This window comes from Notamacropus eugenii, chromosome 5, assembly GCF_028372415.1.
Source record: "Notamacropus eugenii isolate mMacEug1 chromosome 5, mMacEug1.pri_v2, whole genome shotgun sequence".
Taxonomy (NCBI): Eukaryota; Metazoa; Chordata; class Mammalia; order Diprotodontia; family Macropodidae; genus Notamacropus; species Notamacropus eugenii.
Window position 1 is genome coordinate 56280181 of NC_092876.1, and position 22482 is coordinate 56302662.

The following is a 22482-nucleotide window of genomic DNA, read 5'->3' on the forward strand; positions in this document are numbered from 1 at the left end:
CATTTTTCTGGGCCTCAGTTTTGAATGTTGGATCTGGAGTCAAAGAACCTGGTTTTGGATCCTAGCTCTCTCCCCCTGCTGCCCATGCAACCTTGGGCAAGTCACTTGATCAGGAATTCAGGTTCCTCAATTATAAAATGAAGGGAGTATACTAGAAGATGTAGAAAGCTCTAATTCTACGATCTCTAAGGTTGCCTCTACTGTAATGCTACCTATGTTGGGATCTCTCATATAAATAATGACACAATTGGGCCTGAGGCCAAGTTCCAGTCTCCTCTGCCATTGTGGGGCCTGAGGGACAAAAGGCAGGGAAGGGTGTGGGGGAGGAATTTGGCCTGTCACAGTCATGTTGTAATTCCCTATGAATAATCACTCCTGGGGTACAGACAAATAACTAGGGCTTAGCACCTTCACGCCTTGAAAACCCTCATTGGTCAAGTGGGCGAAGTGGGGCCCCAGGGCAGCTGGGGAGTTTTACCAAGCCTAAGTCACCCTGGCCCAAGTGCCTGGGAATGATGACAGCACTGTCCTTGGACCATAGTCAGGATACTAGAAACAAATGGAGGCTGAGGAGGAGAACTGTGAGGTCTCCATCCCCCCTCCACCCCCAACTCCCCCCCCCCCCCCCCCCCCCGCAGACCCCATCACTACTGGACTTCTGATGCCAGTGATCACACATGAGGGGTGATGGTGTAGTGGAGAGTGCTGAGCCTGGGTTCAAATCCCACCTCTGATACTAGGGGTATAACTCTAGGCAAATCACCTCAACCTACCTTGGTTTTAATTGTAAAACAAGGGGATTCGATTCTATGGCATCTAAAGTCTGTTCCAGATCTAAATTTGCGATCTATTTGGAAAGTCTTTAATTTTACAGACGAGGAAACTGGGGTTGAATGAAATGAAATGACTTCTCCAGGATCACACAGAAACAATTGACATGAGACAGGATTCAAATTTAGGACCTCTGACATAGGATTATAGATTTAGAGCTGGGAGGGAGGCCGACCTGTGCCAACTGCTCTTGACATCCCATTTCCTGTGGATCCTTCCCTGATCTTGCAGTTTTCTGGTCCAAAATGCCAAATCTCTAGGGATCATATTTGTGTGTGTGTGTGTGTGTGTGTGTGTGTGTGTGTGTGTGTGTGTGCGCGCGTATGTGTGTGATTAATTCCTTTTTGTATTATGGACCCTTTCTTTGGTCATCTGCTGAAACTTATGGATCTCTTCTGACAATAATTTTCTGATTTTCAAAAAAAATCATGATGGAAGGAAATGCTAAATTTTATTCAGAGGTTAAAATAAAGAGGCAACTTTTTTTTCTTCTGCAAGTTTATAGACCTCTTGAAATCTATCAAAGGGTCTGTGGACCCAGATTAAGAACCTTGCTTAAGAGGATTCTTAAGAATGGGGCCCTTTCTGTGCTGAGAGGTACTCAGAGAATGCTTCTAAGGATGGAGATCAATGCTCTTATTCACTTCCATGGACTGCTCTGAGTCTCATTGTCTCCATCCATAAAATGGGCATTTTGGACTAAGCGATCTCTAAAGTTTTCTTTTACACTAATAATCCGTGATGGTATTTTCACTCTTTTGGAATCGTAACCATAGTTGAGATTTCCATAGTGCTTTACAGTTTAAGAAGCATACATTAGCTCATGTGATCCTCCTGAAGGCCCTGCGAGGTGGTACCCATTTTACAGAAGAGGAAAATAAGTTTCGAGAGGTGAAGTGTCTTGAGCACAGTCACTGTAGCTAGGAAGGAAACAAACACTGATTAAAAGCCTACTATTTGCTAAGTGCTTTATAAATATCTCATTTGACCTGCATAACAGCCACTCAAGATATGGGCTATTGTTATCTCCAATTTACAATTGAGGAAACTGAGGCAGACAGGGTTAAGTGACTTGTCCAGGGTGACACAACTAGTAAATTTCTGAGGCCAGATTTGAACTCAGGTCTTCCTGACTTCAGGCCTAAAGCTCTATCCATTGTGCCACCTACCTGATTAAAAGAAGGATCTCCAGAGGTCATTTAGTCAAAACCTTTCATTTTACAAATGAGGAAATTATCAAATCTGTAGAGATCATAGATTGTTAGAACTGAAAGACACCCTAGAGAACATCAAATACTCATTTTACAGAGGCCACAGCTGAAGCCCAGGGAGGTCAAATAACTTCCTATGGTTAGTGGTAGCCCTGGAACCAGAATCCAGCTCTCCTGATGCCAGGCCTAGTGGCTATTCTTTCAGTTTGGCCAGTGGATCATATAAAGGGAAGAGAATTGAGAGATCATATTAGGTCTTAGAGCTGGGAAGGACTTTGGACATCATCTAGTTGCACTTCCTTATTTTACAAATGAGGAAACTGAGACCCATACAAGTTATATAGACAGCTAGGTAGGAGGTTGGAATTCACACCCCGGTATTCCAAGGCTTTTTCAATAAAGTGGCCTCCCTTACCTGGCTGATTCTTATCCAGGTCTATTGCCCAGTGCAATTGTTCTTTGCCATGAAAACCTCCTCTTTGGCTCTGTGGTTGAATGGTTAGCCTCCTACCCTTAAACATAGGTAAGCAGCCCCAGGGAATCTTACCAGGAGTTCCTTCACTGGGAAATGTTTCAGGTTCCCATCTCGAGGGGAATCCAGGACCACAGGAAAGCCCTTGTGGGGAGCATCAATGTAGCCAAACTCAACTTCATCCTATTTGGGGAAGCAAAATGAGCCATCAGACAATTCTGGGGAGAAGGGTGCTGGTCCATCTAGCTAATTCTGCTCATCTGGGTTTGCACTTGCAGGACAGCCACCACTAGGGGGCAGCCAGACCTCAGTTTGAGCTAACCTGCTCTTGAGGCTGGAGATGAGGATCACTTTGATCGAAATGACAGCACTGAATGACACCATCCATCCAACCAACCACCCACTCACTCATGCACCCATCCACCCATCCATCCATTCATCCACCGGGCCCATTCATCCATCCATCCATCCATCCACCCATCCACCCACACATTCATCCATCCACCCACCCATCCATCCATCCATCCATCCATCCACCAGCAAACCATTGTTCAGTAACATACCTCCTCCTATTCCAAACTTATACCATATGACTCACCCTCTTCACCTCCCCATTCCCCCATCTCCTTTCATTAACTCAATCTCTCTCATCTCTGTGTCTGCTCAAGGCATTTCCCCGCTGCCTGGAATGGACCCGACTAAGATGTCACCCCCTGCAGGAAGCCCCCTGATCTCACCCTTTCCCCTCCAAGAAATTTTCATTCATACTTTACTTGGACCTCTCCCTCTCTCTTTCTTCCTTGTATCATATTTATTTGCTAACAACTATAACAGCAAGCACGTTTTTAGCATTTTAGGGTTTCCAAAGCTTTTGACATATATTATCCTTTTTGAGCCACAGAACAACCCTGGGAAGTAGGTACTATCCATTAGTCCCAACTGAGGTTGAGAAAGATCATGTGGCATTAGTCCTCAGCTGAGGCTGAGAAAGGTCATGTAACTTGCCCAAGCTTACACAACTAGTGAGTATCTGAGGCAGGATTTCAACTCAGGTTTTCCCAAGACAGAATTTACTATTTATGTTGCCTTTTCCCTCCACCTCCTTGCAATCCTATTAGATTGTAATCTCCTTGAGAACAGGGTCTGTTTCATGTCTATCCATCTAGCCACTGAGCTTAGGACTTGAATATGATAAGTGTGTAAGAAAGGTTTGTACGACTGAGTGATTGTGACCAAGCTTGGCTTTGAACAAGGGCTAGGCAAAGAGCTCTCTCCCTTCTTTGCAGAGAAGTGAGGGCTTGGGGGTGGTGCTAGGGGCAACAGCACAAATACTGTCAGACTCAGTTGATGTGATACAAGTGTTATTTTTGTAGAACTGATTTCTTCCCCTCTTTTAAAAAAATTCTTTATTACAAGGAACAGTCCCTGGGGAGGGGGATATACTAGGAAGAGGAGGGGATGTTAAAATAAAAAATTGAGGGGAAAAGTTTGTTCAGTTGAATTGAACTCTTAGAAACTCTTCTACTCCTGGAGGAGTGTCTTGGGGATTTGTCCGATTTGCTGGGGATGTCTGACCTTACTGAGACCGATTTTAATATAGCCAGTATCCCCACGCCGGCAGTGTTCTTCCTTCTCCACTCGGCCTACCTGGCTTCCTTCAAGATTTGGTTCAAATTCCACCTTCTGCAAGAAGCCTTTCCTAATCCCCCAGACCCTGCTAGTACCCCCGTACTGAAATTACTCTCCATCTGCTCTGTATGAAACTTGTATGTACAGGATTGTTTGGATATTGTCTCTTCTGTTAGAATATGAGATCCCTGAGGTCAGGGACTGTATTTTTGTAGGATAGGCATAGCTCTGCATATGTGGTCAGGAAGACTTCAAATCTAGCCTCAGATGCTTACTAGCTGTGTGACCCTGGGCAAGTCACTTAACCTCTGTGTGCCTCAGTTTCCTCATCTGTAAAACAGAGATAATAGTGTCACTTAGTTCCCAGGGTTGTTGTGAGGATCAAACAAGATGATATTTACAAAACATTTTGCAAAACTTAAAAGTGCTAGATAAAGAACTAGTTCTAGGTAAAAATTACTGTTAGTGATAATTATTAATTTGTATCCTCAGTACTCATAACAGTGGCTGCCACATTGTTGCTACTTAATAAATGTTAGTTAACTGATCACCAAATTTTCCTGAGGGGAAGTGCGTGTGTGTGTGTGTGTGTGTGTGTGTGTGTGTCTTCTGTAATGACTCCATGGCACCTGGTTCTACCATCTATTTTGGTATTTTCTTATGCCCACAGGCCTCTCTGAATCCCTTCTCCAGTGCCTTACTGGTGGACCTGACTCTCAAAGATTTTTCTAGTGCTGTGCAAACTTTGGATCCTAGAACTGGATTAACTTGTATACGAATCTAGGTCCCATGTCTAGAATGGATTCCTCCTCCCCACCCCTATCTCCATCTTATTCCATGTTTGTTGAATTGATCTGTACTATGCAAAGTTCTCCTACTCCTTCAGTGATGTACTGGGAATCTGCTTTGGGTCCAGCGATGGGCCTGGCACGTAGTATAAGTATTTAACAGCTACTTGCTGATTGGCTGACTGATTAACAAAGATTGCTATTTTTCAAAAAAAGTGTAAAACTCATGGGCAAAACTCCCAAGTACAGGGTGAATCAGATTAAAATGTTATTGAAAAATGTTTCACAAAGTAAATAAAAATACAATACAACCTAGATAATGGTCATGGGTCATTTTTTCAGTCAGTGTGCAGCCTGCGGGAATCCTGTTCCATTTGAGTTTGACCCCACTGGTGTAAAAGACACTAGTGTCTAAAAAAATGTAGGAGTAGCAAAGGAAGTGGTCTGGTCCTGTAGTTAGATCTAACAGATGAATAGCCTTTGAGCTTTACTGAGACCTGTGTAAGATGAAAAGAACTAGGGAAAACCTCCAGGTGTTGGGCAAACCCAGTCTCCTAGGAAAGCTATATGGGAGAATTTGGGGCAGTACGTGGGAATCTCTCAAAGACTGTGTGCCACAGAGCAAGTGCCAAGCTCCATACGCAGAGGAGACTCTTCCTTGAAGACTTCCTCTATCAATGATATTAGGTCTGATTTAGGGGGAAAAATGACCAAGAAGCATGAGAAAAAATGAGATGAGAAACTTTGAATGGGCTGTGATCTGTCTCCATTGGAAGGAACACCTGGATCCATGAGGTCACAGGTCCAAGAAGGAAGTATTGAAGAATTATTAAATTGAGGGATAGGGACTGGGCCAGTTATCATCAACTAGACTCTGGGGGTCATTTCACAGACTTAAAGAATGTCGGAGTTGGGAAGGACCTCAATAGACCTTTGGTCTAACCCATATCTAACCAAGTACCTTGGAAGATGGAGAATCAGAAAGACTTGAATTTGAATTCTGCCACTGGCACTTACTAGCTGCATGACCCTGAGCAAGTTACTTAACTTCTCTGTGCCTCAGGTTACCCATTTATAAAATAAGTATAAGAATAACATCCACCTGCTTTTCTTCTGAATGGGTGGGAGAGGGGCTGGAAGGAGAGAATTTGGAACTTAAAATATTAAAAAAAAAACCAAACCCAGCTAACACCCTTGTCCCCCAAAAAAGAGTAGTATCTACCTTACCAAGGTTGTCATGAGGATCAAATATGGTAACGTACGTAAAGTGCTTTGCCAATCTTAGAACTCTTCTCTATACAAATGCTAGTCAGTCATTAAGATGCACCCTATGTTTCTGACTGCCCCTGCTGGAGCCTTCTCACCTGAATCCAACGATCTCCACGGTTCATGTACTGGAAACAGATCTTAAGTTTGCAGTTGGTTTTCTCTATCAGGTTCTTTATCTCCTTGAGGAAGAGGTAGTTGTCCTTCATGCTTGCAGAGCCAGAGAGAGTGGGGAGGGGTGAAGAGGGAAAAGTAATGAGGAACCAAGGCTCAATGGGGGTGGGGAAATAGCCAGATCTCCTCTAGTATGTCTTTAGGGGAGGGATGCTCAAGGATATAACTCAAGCTATCTCCTAAACCCAGATACACATTTGGTGTTAACACAATGACAGACTAAAAGAAAGGGATAAATATCCCTAAAGGGGTGAACTCATCACTTCTATGTCCAGTCAGATTTAATTCCACCAGTTAGCCAAACCCTGGCTAGGTACACCAGTCTGTACCTTACCTGCACACTAAAACAGACACAGGAGGCAATGTGTTTGGGGTCATGATCCATGGAGCCACATGGAAAGTCACTGTGTCTGTGTAGATTGGAGTCTGGGGAAGTCCCTAGGAGAGAGAATGGTGAGAGAAAGTGGTAACTAGGATGTCCTCTGACAAAATCATCTTAAAATCAATGAGGGAAAACCATTAGTCTTTTTTCTGTAATAGTATTTTTTTCTGATTACATGTAAAGATAGTTTTCAACATTCATTTTTGTAAAATTTTAAGTTCCATATTTTTCTCCCTCTCTCCCCACTCCCTAAGACAGCAAGCAATCTAATGTAGGTTATACATGTACAATCAGAGCCATTCATTCTTAATCAATCAGTCTGAGCACCCATTCCATTCTGATGTGGCTCAAACTGGTGAGCTTTCCTCTCTATAGGATGATACTCCTGAGCAGGTCAATAACTAGGGGAGGTTATTGGGGCTCTGCCCTAGGGTGCTGAATTTGGAGTGTCATGATAGTCCTCTGGCAGTATAGAAACAAAAGACTTTAGCCCTTTGTTTCCCTTTCTTGATGCAAGGATCATTTTCGCTCTCCCTTAGTGGGGCAGTGTCCAGTCTCTCCATTTCAACTAAAGGCATGCTGACTGTTCCAGGTATAGAAATTTCTGGCGAAGGTTCTTCTCCTGAGTCTCCAAGTATGGTGACAGTCTTCACTTTGGACTGCAGGGTGTCCAGCAGTAAGGGGGGAGGCTGTTCTGAGTTATTTATAGTTCCTTCTCTCCCCTCCATCCAAATCCTTCTTAACTGAGGTGGCCAGGGTTAGGGGAGAGGATCCAGGCTGAGGGGTCACCATAGAGTTAGTAGTCCATGTCTACAGTTAAGGGCAAAATCTGGGGTCAGGGAACAGTTTTTCTCTGTACACAGTTGACTAGACCCTGTGGACAGCTAAGCTTATGCCATGGGCGTGAAATTAGTCAGTGTGGTCAAGAGGAGGGAGCAGACCTGAGTTTGAGTCTCTACACAGTCTACAGGGCTCTACTCTGTGTAACCTTGAGCAAATTCACTTTAACTCTCTGAGGTGAAGTTTTCTGCACTATAAAATATGGGACAACAATCCTCATGCTGCCTACCTCCCAGGGTTATTGGAAACCAGCAAGGCTTTGTAAACTATAGTGTTCTTCTTGTCTTCTTTGCAGAGGTGGGGGACCATGGATGTGGAACACTGCATACATAGTTGATGTGTTGGTTAGTTTTGAGTTAGTTTCTCCTCCCTTTCCACCACCTTTCTTTTTAATTCTTTGTTACAAGGGATGGCTATCTGGTTTAGAGAGGGGAGAGAGACATGTTGGCAAGGGAAGGTGACATTTTAAAAAAAGACATTAATAAAAAAAAAATTTAAAACCCTATAAAGTCCCATGGAAACAAGTGTAATTTCACTTAGGCACACAGTAGACATTTGATAAACACATTGTTTTATTGGAGTTTGCCGCTCCACAACTGAGCGTATTGACTTAGGGGTGTAAGGGCAGGAATTATGCTGGTGCCTTAGAAATCAGCCCGGTATAAAAGCCCAGAAAACCTGACCCACCTGAGGTTTCCTAGTATGGGATAGCAAGTATAGGATAGTATGGCAAGCATGGGATAATGGGAAAAGGCGCCAGATGTGATACTTAACTCTGCGACCCTGGGCAAGTCACACCTGCTGCCTCATCTCTAAAATGAACATAATAACTCCAAGTACATGAGGCTAAGGGCTTTGTAAACTTTAAAACAATATGGAAATGAGACGATCAAGGAGGCAATATTTCTGGTCAACTATTTTCCTCAAAAATATAGATGAAAAAGAGGCCCTGAGTTCAAATTTTGACTCAGTTACTTACTCTAGGAAAATCAATTCATCTCTGTTTCTTCATTTGTAAAGTGGATTGGACTAGATAGTCTTTAAGGTTTAAAGGTATGAAATGAGTAGTTAGGCATGATTCTAGAGGTGTGGAGGTCTGGTTGAATTGGAGAATAAGACTGATGGCAGACTTGACGCCTGGGGCATACTTGGTGGGGAGTTCATGCCCAAGAGCCTTCTCCTAGAGGCCCTTTCCTGGGAAAGATAGGAACAATAGTGTCCTGACTCCCTCCATATTATGGAATGACCTGACTGGCCTGGGGGATACCTTCTAACTTTGGCCACCTCTCCTTTCTTTTTCCTTCCTCCTGGCTTCTTCCATCCCCGGAGAAGCTCTCCTCTGCTCCCCCTCACCTCCCATCCCTTAGCCCTGCCCATGACCTCTCACCTCCATCAGAAGTTCCAGCAGGCTGACGTGGATGGAGACCAGGCCTGAGAAACTCTCGTCAGGGAATCGAAGACCTTCCACGAAGAATTCCAGCTCAGCTTTGCCACCTGTGTACTTTACCACGTGGAAGAGCTTCTGCCGGCCGAGAATGTGGATGTAACGCTGGCCAAAGAATGGGTCTGAAAGGGATATGGACTTTAGCAAGAGAGAGACCCAGAGGGAAGGGCCCATACCAAGGTGGGAAGAGAATTCTTAAATGAAACTGGGATAACTGAGTAGGGAAAGAGAGAGAAGATGAAAGAGAATGGGGACTTCTTCTATAGTCATGATATGGAAAGTATCTTTGCCAACATAAGATACCTCCTGGAATAATCCAGAGGCTTGGCTTCAAGTGCCAGTTGTCTCTAACCAATCAGCTCTGTGAGCCTGTTTCCTCCTTGGTGAATGAAGGGGACTGGGCTAGAAGATCATAGGGTTTGGAGCTGGGAGAGACTGTAGAGATTATTTATTTCACTTTTTCATTTTGCACAGGAAGAAACAGAATCCCAGAGAAGTTCGTTACTGGCCCAAGATCACCCAGCCAGTAACAGGAGAGCTAAGATTTAAACTCTAATCCCCTGATTCTAAATCCTGTGCTCTTTCCAGTAGGCCGTGTTACCTCGAAAGTTTCTCAACTCTGACATTTACTATTATAAAGTCTTTTAAATTAACCAATTGGCCAGAATTCATTAAAGTCCTGCTATGTGCTCTCTACAATACTCTGCCTAATTCTCTTAGTTGCAAATGAAGTACTAGTGGGCACTAGTAAAGGGAGCATTCTTACTGGGAGTTTTTTTTTACCCTAATGAACATCTGTTTACCTATCTATCCATCTATCTACCTATCTATCTATCTATCTGTCTGTCTGTCTGTCTGTCTGTCTGTCTATCTATCTGTCTGTCTATCATCATCATCAGCATTATCTATCTATCCATCTATCTACATATGTGTATATGTATGTGTATGTATACATATATGTATTCATTCATTCATATCTTTACGAATATGATCCACTGGTCCAGTAAAAACAAATGTGCCAGGTACTGTGCTGGGCACTGGGTATACAGACACCCAAGTGAGATAATACCTGATCTCTAGGGCAGTTTTACTGGCGAGTACATCTTGTTCACAGATAGGGAAATACATCCCATAAATACGCCATGATTGGAGGTGGGGTTCTTGGCACCACCAATAACTAGGACACTTAGTCAATTAGTAGTGAGTAGAGCCAATGGACTGGGATCTGAGATCAAATTATGCCCCAGACACAAGCGATATGATCCTGAAAAAAATCATTTAACTTCTCTGTGCCTTATTTTCCTCATTGAAAAAAATGAAATGAAATAAACATTGTTGAATACTTACTATGTGTCGGGCATTGTGTTAAGCACTTTACAAATATCTCATTTGATCCTCGCAACAATCTTGGGAGGGAGGTACTATTATTATCCCCATTTTACAATTGAGGAAACTGAGGAAGATAGAAGTTAAATGACTTGGTCAAGGTCACACAACTAGTAAGTGTCTGGGGTCAGATGTGAGCTCAGGTCTTTCCAATTCCAGGTCTAGAACTGTGTTGACCATTCCACCAGCTGCCTAAAATGAGGGACCTGGACTCAGTGATCTCTAGGGTCCCTTCTAGCTGGAGATCCAAGAGCTTAGAAGCCCATGACTTGGGAGAATCAGGAAAGGTTTCTGGGAGGAAGTGTGGCTTGAGGTGAAAGTTACAGGAGTCAGGAATTCCCAGGAGAAGTTGGTGAGGACAAATGGCTTTCTGGATCTGCTAATTCTGTTTTAACTTTTATACCTTAAGGCTTCTTCCTGCTCTGATCCCTGGTGATGCTCTAAGGCTGCTCTTAGTTGTGACAATCTGGATTCCAACTTTCTCTGTTTCGTCATCCTTTCCACCTTGGCCACCCACTGAATTATTTCACCCGAAGGTGCTAAGGCCTGGCTAATCCGGGGAATAACCAGTCCTACCATGGGCACAATGGCATTGCCAGGCTTTATACCCATGCTCTCAGCGACATTTCCAGTGACACTCTGGGGAAATCTCCAACTCCAAAGGTCAGAGGGTGGGGAGGGGAGTGATGAAGGGGGGAGAGAAAACTGAGTCATGCCCACTGTAGACACCGGATCCTCTGCTGAATGACTCTGCTTTCCCTGGAAGAGGCCTAGATGCCTAGAGAATGCCTAGAGAAGAAAGTCAGACATTGGGCTGGGCAGGAAAGGCAGGGCCACAGTCGTTGGGTTTCAATCTATCTGTGGGTCTTGCTCCCTTCCTTAGTGACTGGGGACAGAACCTGAGCCTCTGAAGCTTAATAGTGTTTTTCTTTCAGGGCCCTTGGCCATTGTTCAGGCAGATATTCACTGATGGGGACAATCTTGGCATTGTCTGGAGGAGGCCAGCCCCCCTCCGCCCCCTGCCTCTCCACTAGAACCTTCCTACTTATTCCCCCTTGGCTTTCTCTTCCAGCACAGACCAACAATGCCCTTCTGTGGAGTCGCCCCATATCACGGGGCCTCTGGCCTGGAGCCAGAGTTGGATGTCAGCCTGAGTTGCCAGGATTGCTTTCCATCCAGGATCACAGCATGGAGGGATGGGAGACACCTTGGAGATTACTGAAGTCAATCCTCCCATTTTACCACTGGGAATGACTTGTCCAAGGTCATATAGGTAGCAAGGGGGCAGAGCCTGGATGTGCACCCAGGCCTTCTGACTTCAAAGCCAATGTTCTCCTGTTGGACGCTATGCCTCCCATTTCTGGGTGGATTCTGAGCAGCCTGGAGGGGCTGGCTCTGCAAACATCTAAGAAAATGAAAATGAATCACAATTTTTGCATCTGTTTTTGGTAAGGCAATAGTCTTGGACTCTGACTCAGACTAATTTGGTGCAAGGCATACTTCAGATATTCGTCTTCCCTTTTCTAAGCAAGAATGATAAACACATTCTAAATCCTTGGAACACAATGTTGATCGTGACTCCTACTTTCCATAGGATAAAAAGCAGACAAACTCCTCAGTAGTTCAAGTCTTCCACAGGGACAGCTGAATGGTGCAATGGATAGAGTACTTGGAATCAGGAAGACCTGTGTTCAAATCTAGCCACAGTCACTTACTAGCTTCATGGCCCTGGGCAAGTCACTTAAAAAAACAAACAAACAAAACCAAAAACAAACAAACAAACAAACAAAACCAAACCTCTCTCTGCCTCAGTTTCCTCACCTGTAAAATGGGGATGACAATAGCACTTACCTCCCAGCACTGTGGTGCGGATCAAACAGATAATAATCCTGCAGGCTTAGCACAGTGATGAGGTGCTATATTGGGCAGCTAGGTGACACAGTGGCTAAAGTGGCAGGCTCAGAGTCAGGAAGACCTGAGTTCAAATCCCACCACAAACACTTACTAGCTGTGGGACCCTGGGCAAGTCACCATCCCATTTGCCTTTAGCACAGAAAGCTGAATTTGGTATCAGAAGCCCTGGCTTCCTATCCTAACTTTGTGATGTTGGTAAGTAATGGAGTAACTTAGAAGCTGGATTTGAACTCAGGTCTTCCAGACTCCAGGTCTGGTCTTCTATCCACTGTATCTTGACACATAATCAGCACTTCATAAACACTGGTTGACTTGACTGGACTTGCCAGGCCTTGTGCTAAGTTCTGCAGATACAAAGAAAGGAGAAAACAGGATCCCTGTCCTCAAGGAACTCCCATGGTCATGGAGGAGACCACCTGCCAATAACCAGGTACCTGACCTGAGGAGATGGAGTTGTGCTCCTAATGTCAGAGTTATAAGGTTGGAAAGACCTTTGGAGGCTCTGGAGTCCAACCCCTCATTTCATAGATGAGGACACAGAGGAAGAGAGAGGTTAAAGGTTTTGCCCAGGGTCACATGGCTACTAAGGGCCAGAGATAAGATAAGAACCCAGATGTTGATTCGGAGTCCAGTGCCACCTCCACTAAACCTCTCTGCCTCCGTTAGGCTGAGGCTGGAAATGATAGGGAACTATCATATGCCCCCTGTGCCCTCTTGGAAGTGCAGGCTATCAATCCCATGTTACCCCACCCCCAACGATCAGGAGAGCAGATTCCCTTCTATCTGCCCAACACTCTATGCAGCAAGGGACATTTGAGCCCATGGTCTAATGGCATACCCTTGTTGGGCCCAAGAATTGCCCTATCCTCATGGCAACCTGGCCAAGAACAGGATAAACATCAACCTCTCTGGCCCAGGGTGGATAGTGGGGTCAGCCTGGCTCCCAGAGGAATTCTGACACCCTCTGGGGTCACCACCCTGGCAGTTGGCTGGAGATGAGGGTGGATCAGGACAGCGGCAGATGCCTGGCACTGCCCTCCACATACCTGTGCCCCCAGTAAGCCTGGGCTGTCTAGGGAGGTCTTTAACCTTGGCTATAGACTGTCAGAATGTCTAAGCTGGACATGACCTTAGAAAATATTTAGTCTAAACCTCCTCATTTTATAGAAGAGGAAACTGAGACCCAGAGAGGGGGAAAGGCTTTGTCTGTGATCACAAGGCTGGAGCCTCTGCTTCTTAGAAGGTTCTGAGAACTTCCCAGAGGAGGGGGCTTCTGGTGATAGGAAAGTATTTATTAAGCTCCTTCTGTTCTAAGCTCTTTACCAAGACAATCCTGTTGAGTGCTGTTATCCTCATTTTAAAGTTGAGGAAAGGAAGGCAAAGGAAGCATGACTTGCTTAGGTTTTCACTGTAAATGTTGGAGGCTGGATTTGAATTCAGGTCTTTCTGATTCCAGGTCTAGCACGGTACCAATTGCACCATCTTGCTTTCTTTAGGCCTTTATAACTTGTCTTCCAGCTTCAGGAGTCCCAGCCCAACATTCACTGCAACTTTGACAAGTACATGTCCAGCCCCAGGGGTGGCAGAGACAGTCTTTCCCCCATTCTCTCCCTTTCATTTTATTAACATAATTGAATACATGCATATTTCTGGAAATGCTCATCTTATTCAACAGAGATGAACTGACTGGTAAATATCGGAAGGTTTCTAGCCCTCTGTACTAAGGGCCTTGACATCCTGTGTTCTAAGAGCCCTTCCAACTCTGACATCTTGTATTCTAAGGGCCCTCCCAGCTCTGACATTCTGTGTTCTAAGTCCCCTCCCAGCTCTGACACTGTGTTCTGAGAGTTTTCCCAGCTCAGTAATTTAGGTTGACTTGAGTAGTTGTCTAGAGGGAGATCTTGGACTTTGGGAATTTGTGTGGACGGGGAGGTTGGGGTCACACTCACTATCCACATAGAACACGCCCACTTTATCTGAATCACTGATGGAGATGTAGAGCACCATCTCATAGCCTGCTGGGAGCTCACTGGGGCCGTTGGTCCTCAGGATCATCCGAGACATGTCCTTCAGGTCTGCATTGGGACAGGGAGGACAGGGGATCAGTAAGATGAAGATGATGTCAGAGTTCCTTGACCCTGTGCCTTCCACCCTTCTTGTTCCCCAGGAGTTACAAACTGGAGACTGATGTCACATCTGTTCAGATCAGGATAACCGGGCACAGCTATCTGAAGCTGCCTCTCTGTCCCCTTTTGGCTCTCAAGAAAAAGGAAAAAAAAAGTTGGCATCTTTCCCTCCTCCTATTCCCAGGAAACATGTTGCTCACCCCTCCAAAAGGACCCCTTGGAGCCATCTCTAATACCTTCTCGGGTGTAGACCTTGTTATCAGAGCAATCTTCCTTGGGCAACCAGGGGACCTCCCTGTCACAGTTCACCAGCAGGATGGCTCCCTGGCCATCAGGGCCCCAAGTCCAGGATGCCTGTAGACAAGAGAAGCCAGGTCAACAGGTGAGTAGTAAATCCTGTTCTTCTTGTCCCCTGGAAGGTCAATACCAGCTGACTCCCCCATACCTACAATGCAGGTGAGTGATACCCATAGAACTTAGAGCCAGAAGGATTTTAGAGTCATCTAGATCAGTTCCTTAATTTTATAATGGAGGAAAATAAGACACAGATCAGGGAAAGTGATTGTGATTTGAACCTAAGTTCTCTGATTTCTGATCCAGTGTTCCTTCCATAAAATATATTGCTTTTGAGAAGAGTCATCTCTGTGGGCTCCAGGGCCAAGAGAGAAGCTCCTGGTTGGCCAGAGGAAGAGGGGCAGAGGTAGTCAGTGGTCAGCTCCATCTCTATTCTCACCACCCTAAACACTGAGAAACAGCATAAGCCGGAGACTAAGGGCATCTAGAAGTAGTGTGATGAGGGAATCAGGAGACTCCAGATCAAATCCTGACTTTGGCAGCAGTCGAATGACCACATAAAATGGAGCTAATAATACCTATGCTAAGCATTCAATCCAAAAGCATTTATAAAGCTTCTCAGCCCCGCCTCTCTCAAAAAACAGTTAAGTGCAAGTCATGTCATCATTTCTCTGAAGGCATGGTCTGCTTCGGTAATGAAGGACGAACACATAAAGCTCCTACACTATATGTGGCACTCTGCAAGGCTGTGGGGATACCAAGACAAAATGAAAGTCTTTGTCTTCAAGGACTTTACATTTTATCAGGGGAGATAGCATGAACATATTTAAGTATGTATAAGATAATAGAATGTAGTGTTTTTGGGAGGCTTTAGTAGCTGGAGGATTAGGAAAGGCCTCAAGCATGGGGTAGTGTCTGAGCTGAGCTCTGGAGACAACTAAACCTTCCAGAAGGTGGAAGAAAAAGGAGTGTACTCTAGGCATGGGGGATGGCCATGGGGGAGGAGGAGAAGAGACACAGAGACAGACAACACTACGTAGAAGTTCAAGGGCCTGGGTTCAAATCCTGATTCTGCTGTGTACTGTATGATCTCAGAAAAAAAATATTTATCCACTGTCAAGTTACTTTCCCCATCTGTCAAAAGGGGATTTTGAAGATATACCTTATCACCCTCAGCTATCATAAGCCTCATATGTGGGAAAGACTTTCATAAACTGTCAACTATAATCAGCAGCTGTCATTACAACATCAAAGGCACAGAATATCAGACTTAGCAGGAGCTTTCAAATTCTTTTAACTCAAGCCCTTCATTCCCAGGGGGCACTGCAGTGGATAGAGCACCTAATCTGGAGTCAGGAAGACCCAAGTTCAAATCTGGCCTCAGACCCTTACTAGCTGTGTGACCCTGGGCCAAAGCACTTTACCCTGTTTGCCTCAGTTTCCTCATCTGTAAAATGAGCTGGAGGAGGAAATAGTAAACCACTCCAGTATCTCTGCCAAGAAAATCCCAAATGGGATCACAAAGAATCAGATGCAACTGAAAGAACTGAATAAAAACAATAGCCTCTTTCTGTAAGTAAGAAAATGGAGGATCAGAGATGTTTAATGACTTGGCCAATATACACAGTTAGTTGGTGTGACAGCTAAACTTGAATTCAGGTCTTCTGACTATTATTCTTTCCACTACACCAAGTTTTTTCCCTTATTATTAATAAATAATAGTGATCTTTGGGGATTCCACTTGGAACATAATGGATAGAGGATGGGATTCAGAGTTCACAAGATCTAAGTTCAAACCCCACCTGATAATCTGAAGTCTAAATTAAACTATCTGTTGGCAGTGATGCCCAAGGTTTTTATTTTTGGATCCTTTTTCAATAATAACTAAAAAATGTGTTGTTAACCCTCAGGGTAATTTTGCATACTACTTATAAATATTCTTTTAGTTTTATTCATTAAGTGCTCGCAATAACTACAACAGTCACTTTTGCCCCCAAAGCATCAAAACAAAATTTACATTATGTACTTGTAATTATAAAATAGAAAATCTCACTCTACTTATGAGAACTCTAAATGTAAAATTGCAACACTCTAATTATGAAAATAATTACAAATATTTTGTATCCCCTCTTGGAGAAGGGGATTTGGTTCTAAGAAAAGACAGGGAGCTGATACTTCTGTTTGGGCACCACAAGTTCATAGATTTAGAACTGGATGGGAAGTCAGAGATCATCCAACACCTTCATTTTATTACTTTTTTTAGTTAATTGTTTTTTAATTAAGAACAATCCACCTTCTCTCCTCTGGTCCCACTCCCATGCCCATTCTCCCATCTCCACTGAAAAAGAAAGAAAAATGATATTCTTGTAACAAACATGAATAGTTAAGAAAAAACAAATTCCCAAACTGGCCATGTCCAAAAAATGTCTTCATTTACACCCTGCATCCATCACCTCTCTGTCAATAGGTAGACAGCATGTTTTATTATGATTCCTTTGGAATCATGGCTGCTCATCAGGCTGATCAGAGTTCCTTTGTCTTTCAAAGCTGTCTATCTTATACATTGTTCTACTGGTTCTGTTCCCTTCACTCTCTAACAGTTCATAGAAATCTTCCTAGGCTTCTCTAAAACTGTCCTCTTCATCATTTTTTACAGTGCAATAGTGTTTCAATCTTTGCATTTTATAGAAGACAGAACTGTAGCTCAGAGTGTCCAAGGTAGTATCAGTAGGTAGGATTTTGAATCTAGGTTCTCTACAAGTCAGTGGGGCCTGTGGTCCCTTGCCTAGAGGGGAGAGAGTATTAAGGGTGTGAGCCCTTAGCAATTTTGCAGTAGGGATCAGGCCCGGGGACTGGCCTTGCCTGATCTAGCACAGATGTCCCCTCCTGTCTCTGGGAGGCAGGTCTGTCAGCTGGCTTTCTTTTATTGGGATCAGGGAAGGCACAGAAGCTGTCAGGGGGAGATCACAAGATGAGAAAGTTCATCAACCACTTGTCTATATGGAGAAATGGAGTCCAGGAAAGGGGGCGTGATATACCCAAGGTCACATAGTCCATTTATGAAAGACTTGGACATGGGCCCTTGCCTCCCACTCCCCATTCAGCAATCCACTGTGCCTTAGGGTTACATAGACAGGCTTTCTTTTAATGTGTTCTGGCTCCAGACCTAGACAATGAGGCTTTTTACAGGGCAGGTTTCTATTTTGGCTGACTCTGGGAAGCACGATTTATTGGGTGCTAAATTGGAAAGGGCAGCCCTGCCCTGGGGGCTGTGCTTTCTTTCATTCCTAACAGTCTTGTGACCTCCTCACTCCTTAGTGTATAGGTGGGGTAGGAAGATAGAGAGAGGACTGGGAGAACACTGGACCTGGGGTTCTGGATATCTGGGGTGTAATGCTAGTTCTACTACTGATTTCCTTGGGACCATTACTTATATCCTCTGGGTCTGGTTTCTGCCTCTGTAAAATGGGAGCTCACTGCAGAGGGACTGTATTTTCTTTCTTCAATCTGGGAGCTCCCTGAGATCAGGTGCTGACCATCTTTAGTCTATGCCTCCCATCGAGCCTATGTCTCTGACTCAGCCCTCTCAAACCCACCCTAGGGCCCAGGGATCTTCATTGGTGAGGACATTCCATATCTGTCCCAACCCAGACCCAGAATTCTGCTCTCTGGTCATCTTCATAACAGGCCCCCCCATGCATAGGACCACCCTTGCCCTTCCTCCTTTAGAAGTAATGTCTAGAAATAAATAATAGCTGGCATTTGTACAACACTTTAAGGTTTACAAAACATTGTATGTGTTACCTCCTCTGCTCTTTTAGAATATATGCTTCTTGAGGGTAGAGACTTTCTTTTCTTTTTGGGGGGGGAAGGGTGTATTTGTATCCTAGCACCAAGGACAGCACCAGGAAGAGTTAACATACTTTTGAAAAATCATTCATTCATTCATTCATACAGGCATTAATTTCTCCTTCAGTCTGGGAGCTTCCCGAGGCCCTCTCTCAGTCCCAGGCTGGGAACACAGTAAAGACAAGAACTCTATCTCCCCATGCATACCTAGACCGGGATTCTGCTCGGCGGGTTTAGTCAGGTAAGTAAAAGGAAAACAAGCATTTATTAAGTGCTTATTACGTGCTAGGCACTATGTTAAGAACTTACAAATATTATCTCATGTGATCCTCATAATAGACTTGAGAAGTAGGTGCTATTATTCTCCCCATTTTACAGATGAGGAAACTGAGGCAAACAGAGGGGAGGAGAAAGTAGGAACTCAGTCTAGTCCTTGATGTGGACTGACCCACTGGTCACTAGACTCACTAGCCTGGGGCACTAAGCCCCACTGGGGGTGGTGGCAACTAGAGTACTGACTTACCTTCTTAGGATTGTTCTTTTCGACCACTCCATCTCGGTCTGCATCCACATCCAGGGATATCTCTGGGGAGAAGACACAGCCATTGGGTTTACTGCTCTGGCCTGTCAGGGGCTGTCCCTGAGCTGACAGACTGGGTGATCTAGAAGTGAGGAGGCCCTCGCTTCTCCATTGGGACTAGCAGGGGAGGCAGCTGTATCTCACCAGAGTGGGCTTCACTCTCTCTTCCCCTCACCTCCTCTATTCCCTATGTTAGCACTAAGAGAGGCTTTGTCGGGGTCATTTAAGTGAGCCCTGATCTCATCTTGATTATTGACTGTGATCTCAAAGGGCTTTCTTCACAGCAACCCTGGTATACAGAGAGTACAAACATTTTTACTCCCATTTTACAGATGAGAAAACCAAGTCTTTGTATCCCCAGTGACTAATGGTGGATGGCACGCAGTAGGTATTTAATAGATGCATGTTGAAGCAATATTGTTCGATGAAGAACTGTGAATGACAGCTGTTCTCAGCAATGCAATGATCCAAGACAAGCCCAAAGAACTCAAGATAAAGCATTCTGTCTACCTCCAGAGAAAGAGTTGATATTATTTCAATACGGACTACAGCATGCTATTTCTCTATTTTTTCCTTCCTTTGTTCCTTCCTTTCTGTCTTTTATTTGAGTCTTCTTGTACAAAATGACTAATATGGCAATGTTTTACTGATTGCACACGTATAACCTATATCTAATTGCTTACTGTCTCAAGGAGAGGGAGGGATAGAATTTGGAACTCAAAACTTAAAAAACTCAAATATTTAAAAATTCTTTTAACATGTAATTGAGGGAAATAAAAATGTACAATCTTATAATAAAATTAATATTGGAAACTAAATTAATTGGATAATTAGTTCAATTATAAAATAAATAATAGAAATATAATTAATTATATTATAGAATTGTTATATTATCACATCATATAATTATATAACATGATAAATAATTAAAATTAATTATGATAAAATTAATAAGCTATTATAATAAAATATATAATATAAATTATATATATGCCTGTTGATTGACTGAATGGATTGTGCAGAACTGGGAATCCATAGGAGTGGGAATGCCCATTAAGGAAGGCATTAGAGAAAATCGAGTAATTAGCATTATTGACTCCTCTAAGTTCACCTAGTTAGTCTCACAATCACGACTTGAACTGTGAGTCCCTTGCTCTCCTTATCAGATCTCACTACCATCTCTACCCATACTGAAAGCTGTCCCCTTAGCTACTCTACTGCTATCCTGACAGCTGCTGTGTCGATCCCTCCTCCTGCTAGCTGGCATTCACATAGTACCTGAAGGTTTCCAAAACATTTAATGTACATTTTTTCATTGAATTGGAGAAAGAACTGGGTATGTTTAGCCTAGAGAAAAGTTAGGGTGAGGGAAGGTCTTTAAATATTTGATAGAGGTCTTTAAATATTGGAAGGACTGTCAGGCAAAAGGGGGGAATAAACCTGTTCTTCTTGGTCCTGGCAAGCAGAACTAAGGAGCAGTGGGTGGAGAAGCTTATGAGGGAAACGTTGACTGGATAAGGAAAAGCTCTCTAACATTTATAGCTGTCCAAAAAATGAAATGAACCAAGGGAGATTGTTGTTCAGTCAAGACTGATTCTTTGAGACCCTATTTGGAGTTTTCTTGGCAAAGATACTGAAGTGGTTTGCCATTTCTTCTCTAACTCATTTTACAGACGAGAAAACTGAGGCAAAAAGGGTTAAATGACTTGTCCAGGGTCACACAGCTAGGAAGTGTCTACAGTCAAATTTGAACTTGGGACTCTAAGGCCAGTGCTCTATCCACTGTGCCACCTAGCTGCCCCACCTTGGAAGGTAGTGAGTTTTTATCCACGGAGGCTGTCAAACAACTAGCATTTACTAAACACCTACTAAGTGTCAGGCATAGTACTCAGACTGGTGAATCTTTAACAACGTCCCTGACAAGTGGTTCCCTGTTTGGGCGTAAGTTGAACTAGATGCTTCCTGAGGTGGTTTCCATCTCTCAGATTCTTTGCCCACTTCAATGGTACCTTAGATAATAGAGTCCAATCTGCCCCTGCTTGTTACCTAGACCTAGAACTTGATCAATAACAGCACTTTAAGGTCTACAAAACATTTTCATCATAAAACCCCACTGAAGTAGATAGCCCCATTTAGCAGATGAGAAAACTGAAGCCCAGAGAGTTTGATGGAAGTTTCTGCAGCTATGCTGAGGAAGAGATTCCTGCTCAGCTATGAAATAGACTACATGTTCTCAGAGTTCCCTTCTGATCCTGATTGTCAATGATTTCTTAGGAGGGACCATGGAGGGAAAGAACCTGATCATGGGCTCCTGCCCCAGGAAACTCCCAGGAGACTTGCCCTTCAATTGGGCATGACCTGGAGCCTCGGACATATGGTGAAGATGGGAGCATTTCTGGGTCAGTCCTATTTACAGAGGCTCCCATCTCCAGGGGTCAAGGAGAGGAGGAAGGTCCTGGCAAGGGAAGGAAATGAGGTGGCTGCCAGCCAAGAAGGGCTCCCTCAAGGCAGATTTCTCCCAGAAACAGTTCAGAATTTCTGCCACTGATTATCACGCTTTTCAGAATGGTTTCTAGGGGACTTTTGGGAGTAGTTTATAGAGCCAAGTTTATCAGCTATAGGGGAGAGCTTCTCTTATTTGTGATATATTAGAAGGAGCACTGGATTAGAAGGCAGAGGGCATGGTTTCAAATTCCTGCTCTGCCACTTGGTAGGTATGTGACCTTGGGCCTCTGCTTTCCCCATATGGAAAATGGGAGAGTCTCTGAACAGTCTATGCTGGCTTTACATTCACAAGTGGGTTTTGACTCCAAATGGTGCTCTCCAGTCTGCTTGCTGGCCACCCCTCATTGCCTGGAATACCATCCCTCCTTACCTCTGCATCTTAGACACCCTAGTTTTTCTCAAGACTTAGATCCAACGCTGTCTTCTACAAGAAAATTTTTCTTCATTACCCTATCCCCAGGAAGCTGCTAGGGATTTCTTCACAAAATATTTTCTGTCAGTTTTGTATCTAATCTCTAGGTGTACAGGCTGCCTCCCCCATCTGGATCGTAAGCATCTTGAGAGCAGGCACTGTTTCACTTTTGTCTTTCTCTCGCTAGAACCTTAGCCTAGAGGCTGGCATACAGTAGGGGCTTAATAAATGCTTTTTGAAAGGTTGACTGAAGTCACTTAGCTAAGGTCATATAGTTCAGATGAGGCTGGGCCAAGAATCAAATCCAGGCCTGGTGAGTCCTGCACCACTGGTCTGTTCTGTACACTACACTGTGTAGCTTCCTGATGGTCCTTCTTAC

The 22482-nt window shown here is 44.0% G+C and overlaps 1 protein-coding gene across 1 annotated transcript in view; it reads right to left on the reverse strand.

The window, feature by feature from the left end:
- Positions 1 to 22482, reverse strand: part of PADI2 (peptidyl arginine deiminase 2) — a 62434-nt gene that overhangs the window by 18923 nt on the left and 21029 nt on the right. Inside the window, exons 4-10 of the mRNA XM_072609071.1 lie at positions 19130 to 19191; positions 14700 to 14817; positions 14287 to 14412; positions 8981 to 9159; positions 6706 to 6809; positions 6296 to 6407; positions 2590 to 2697 (exon numbers count right to left, since the gene is read on the reverse strand). Of these exons, the coding sequence (XP_072465172.1) occupies positions 2590 to 2697; positions 6296 to 6407; positions 6706 to 6809; positions 8981 to 9159; positions 14287 to 14412; positions 14700 to 14817; positions 19130 to 19191 (809 nt within the window). The remainder of the gene's footprint in view (positions 1 to 2589; positions 2698 to 6295; positions 6408 to 6705; positions 6810 to 8980; positions 9160 to 14286; positions 14413 to 14699; positions 14818 to 19129; positions 19192 to 22482) is intronic.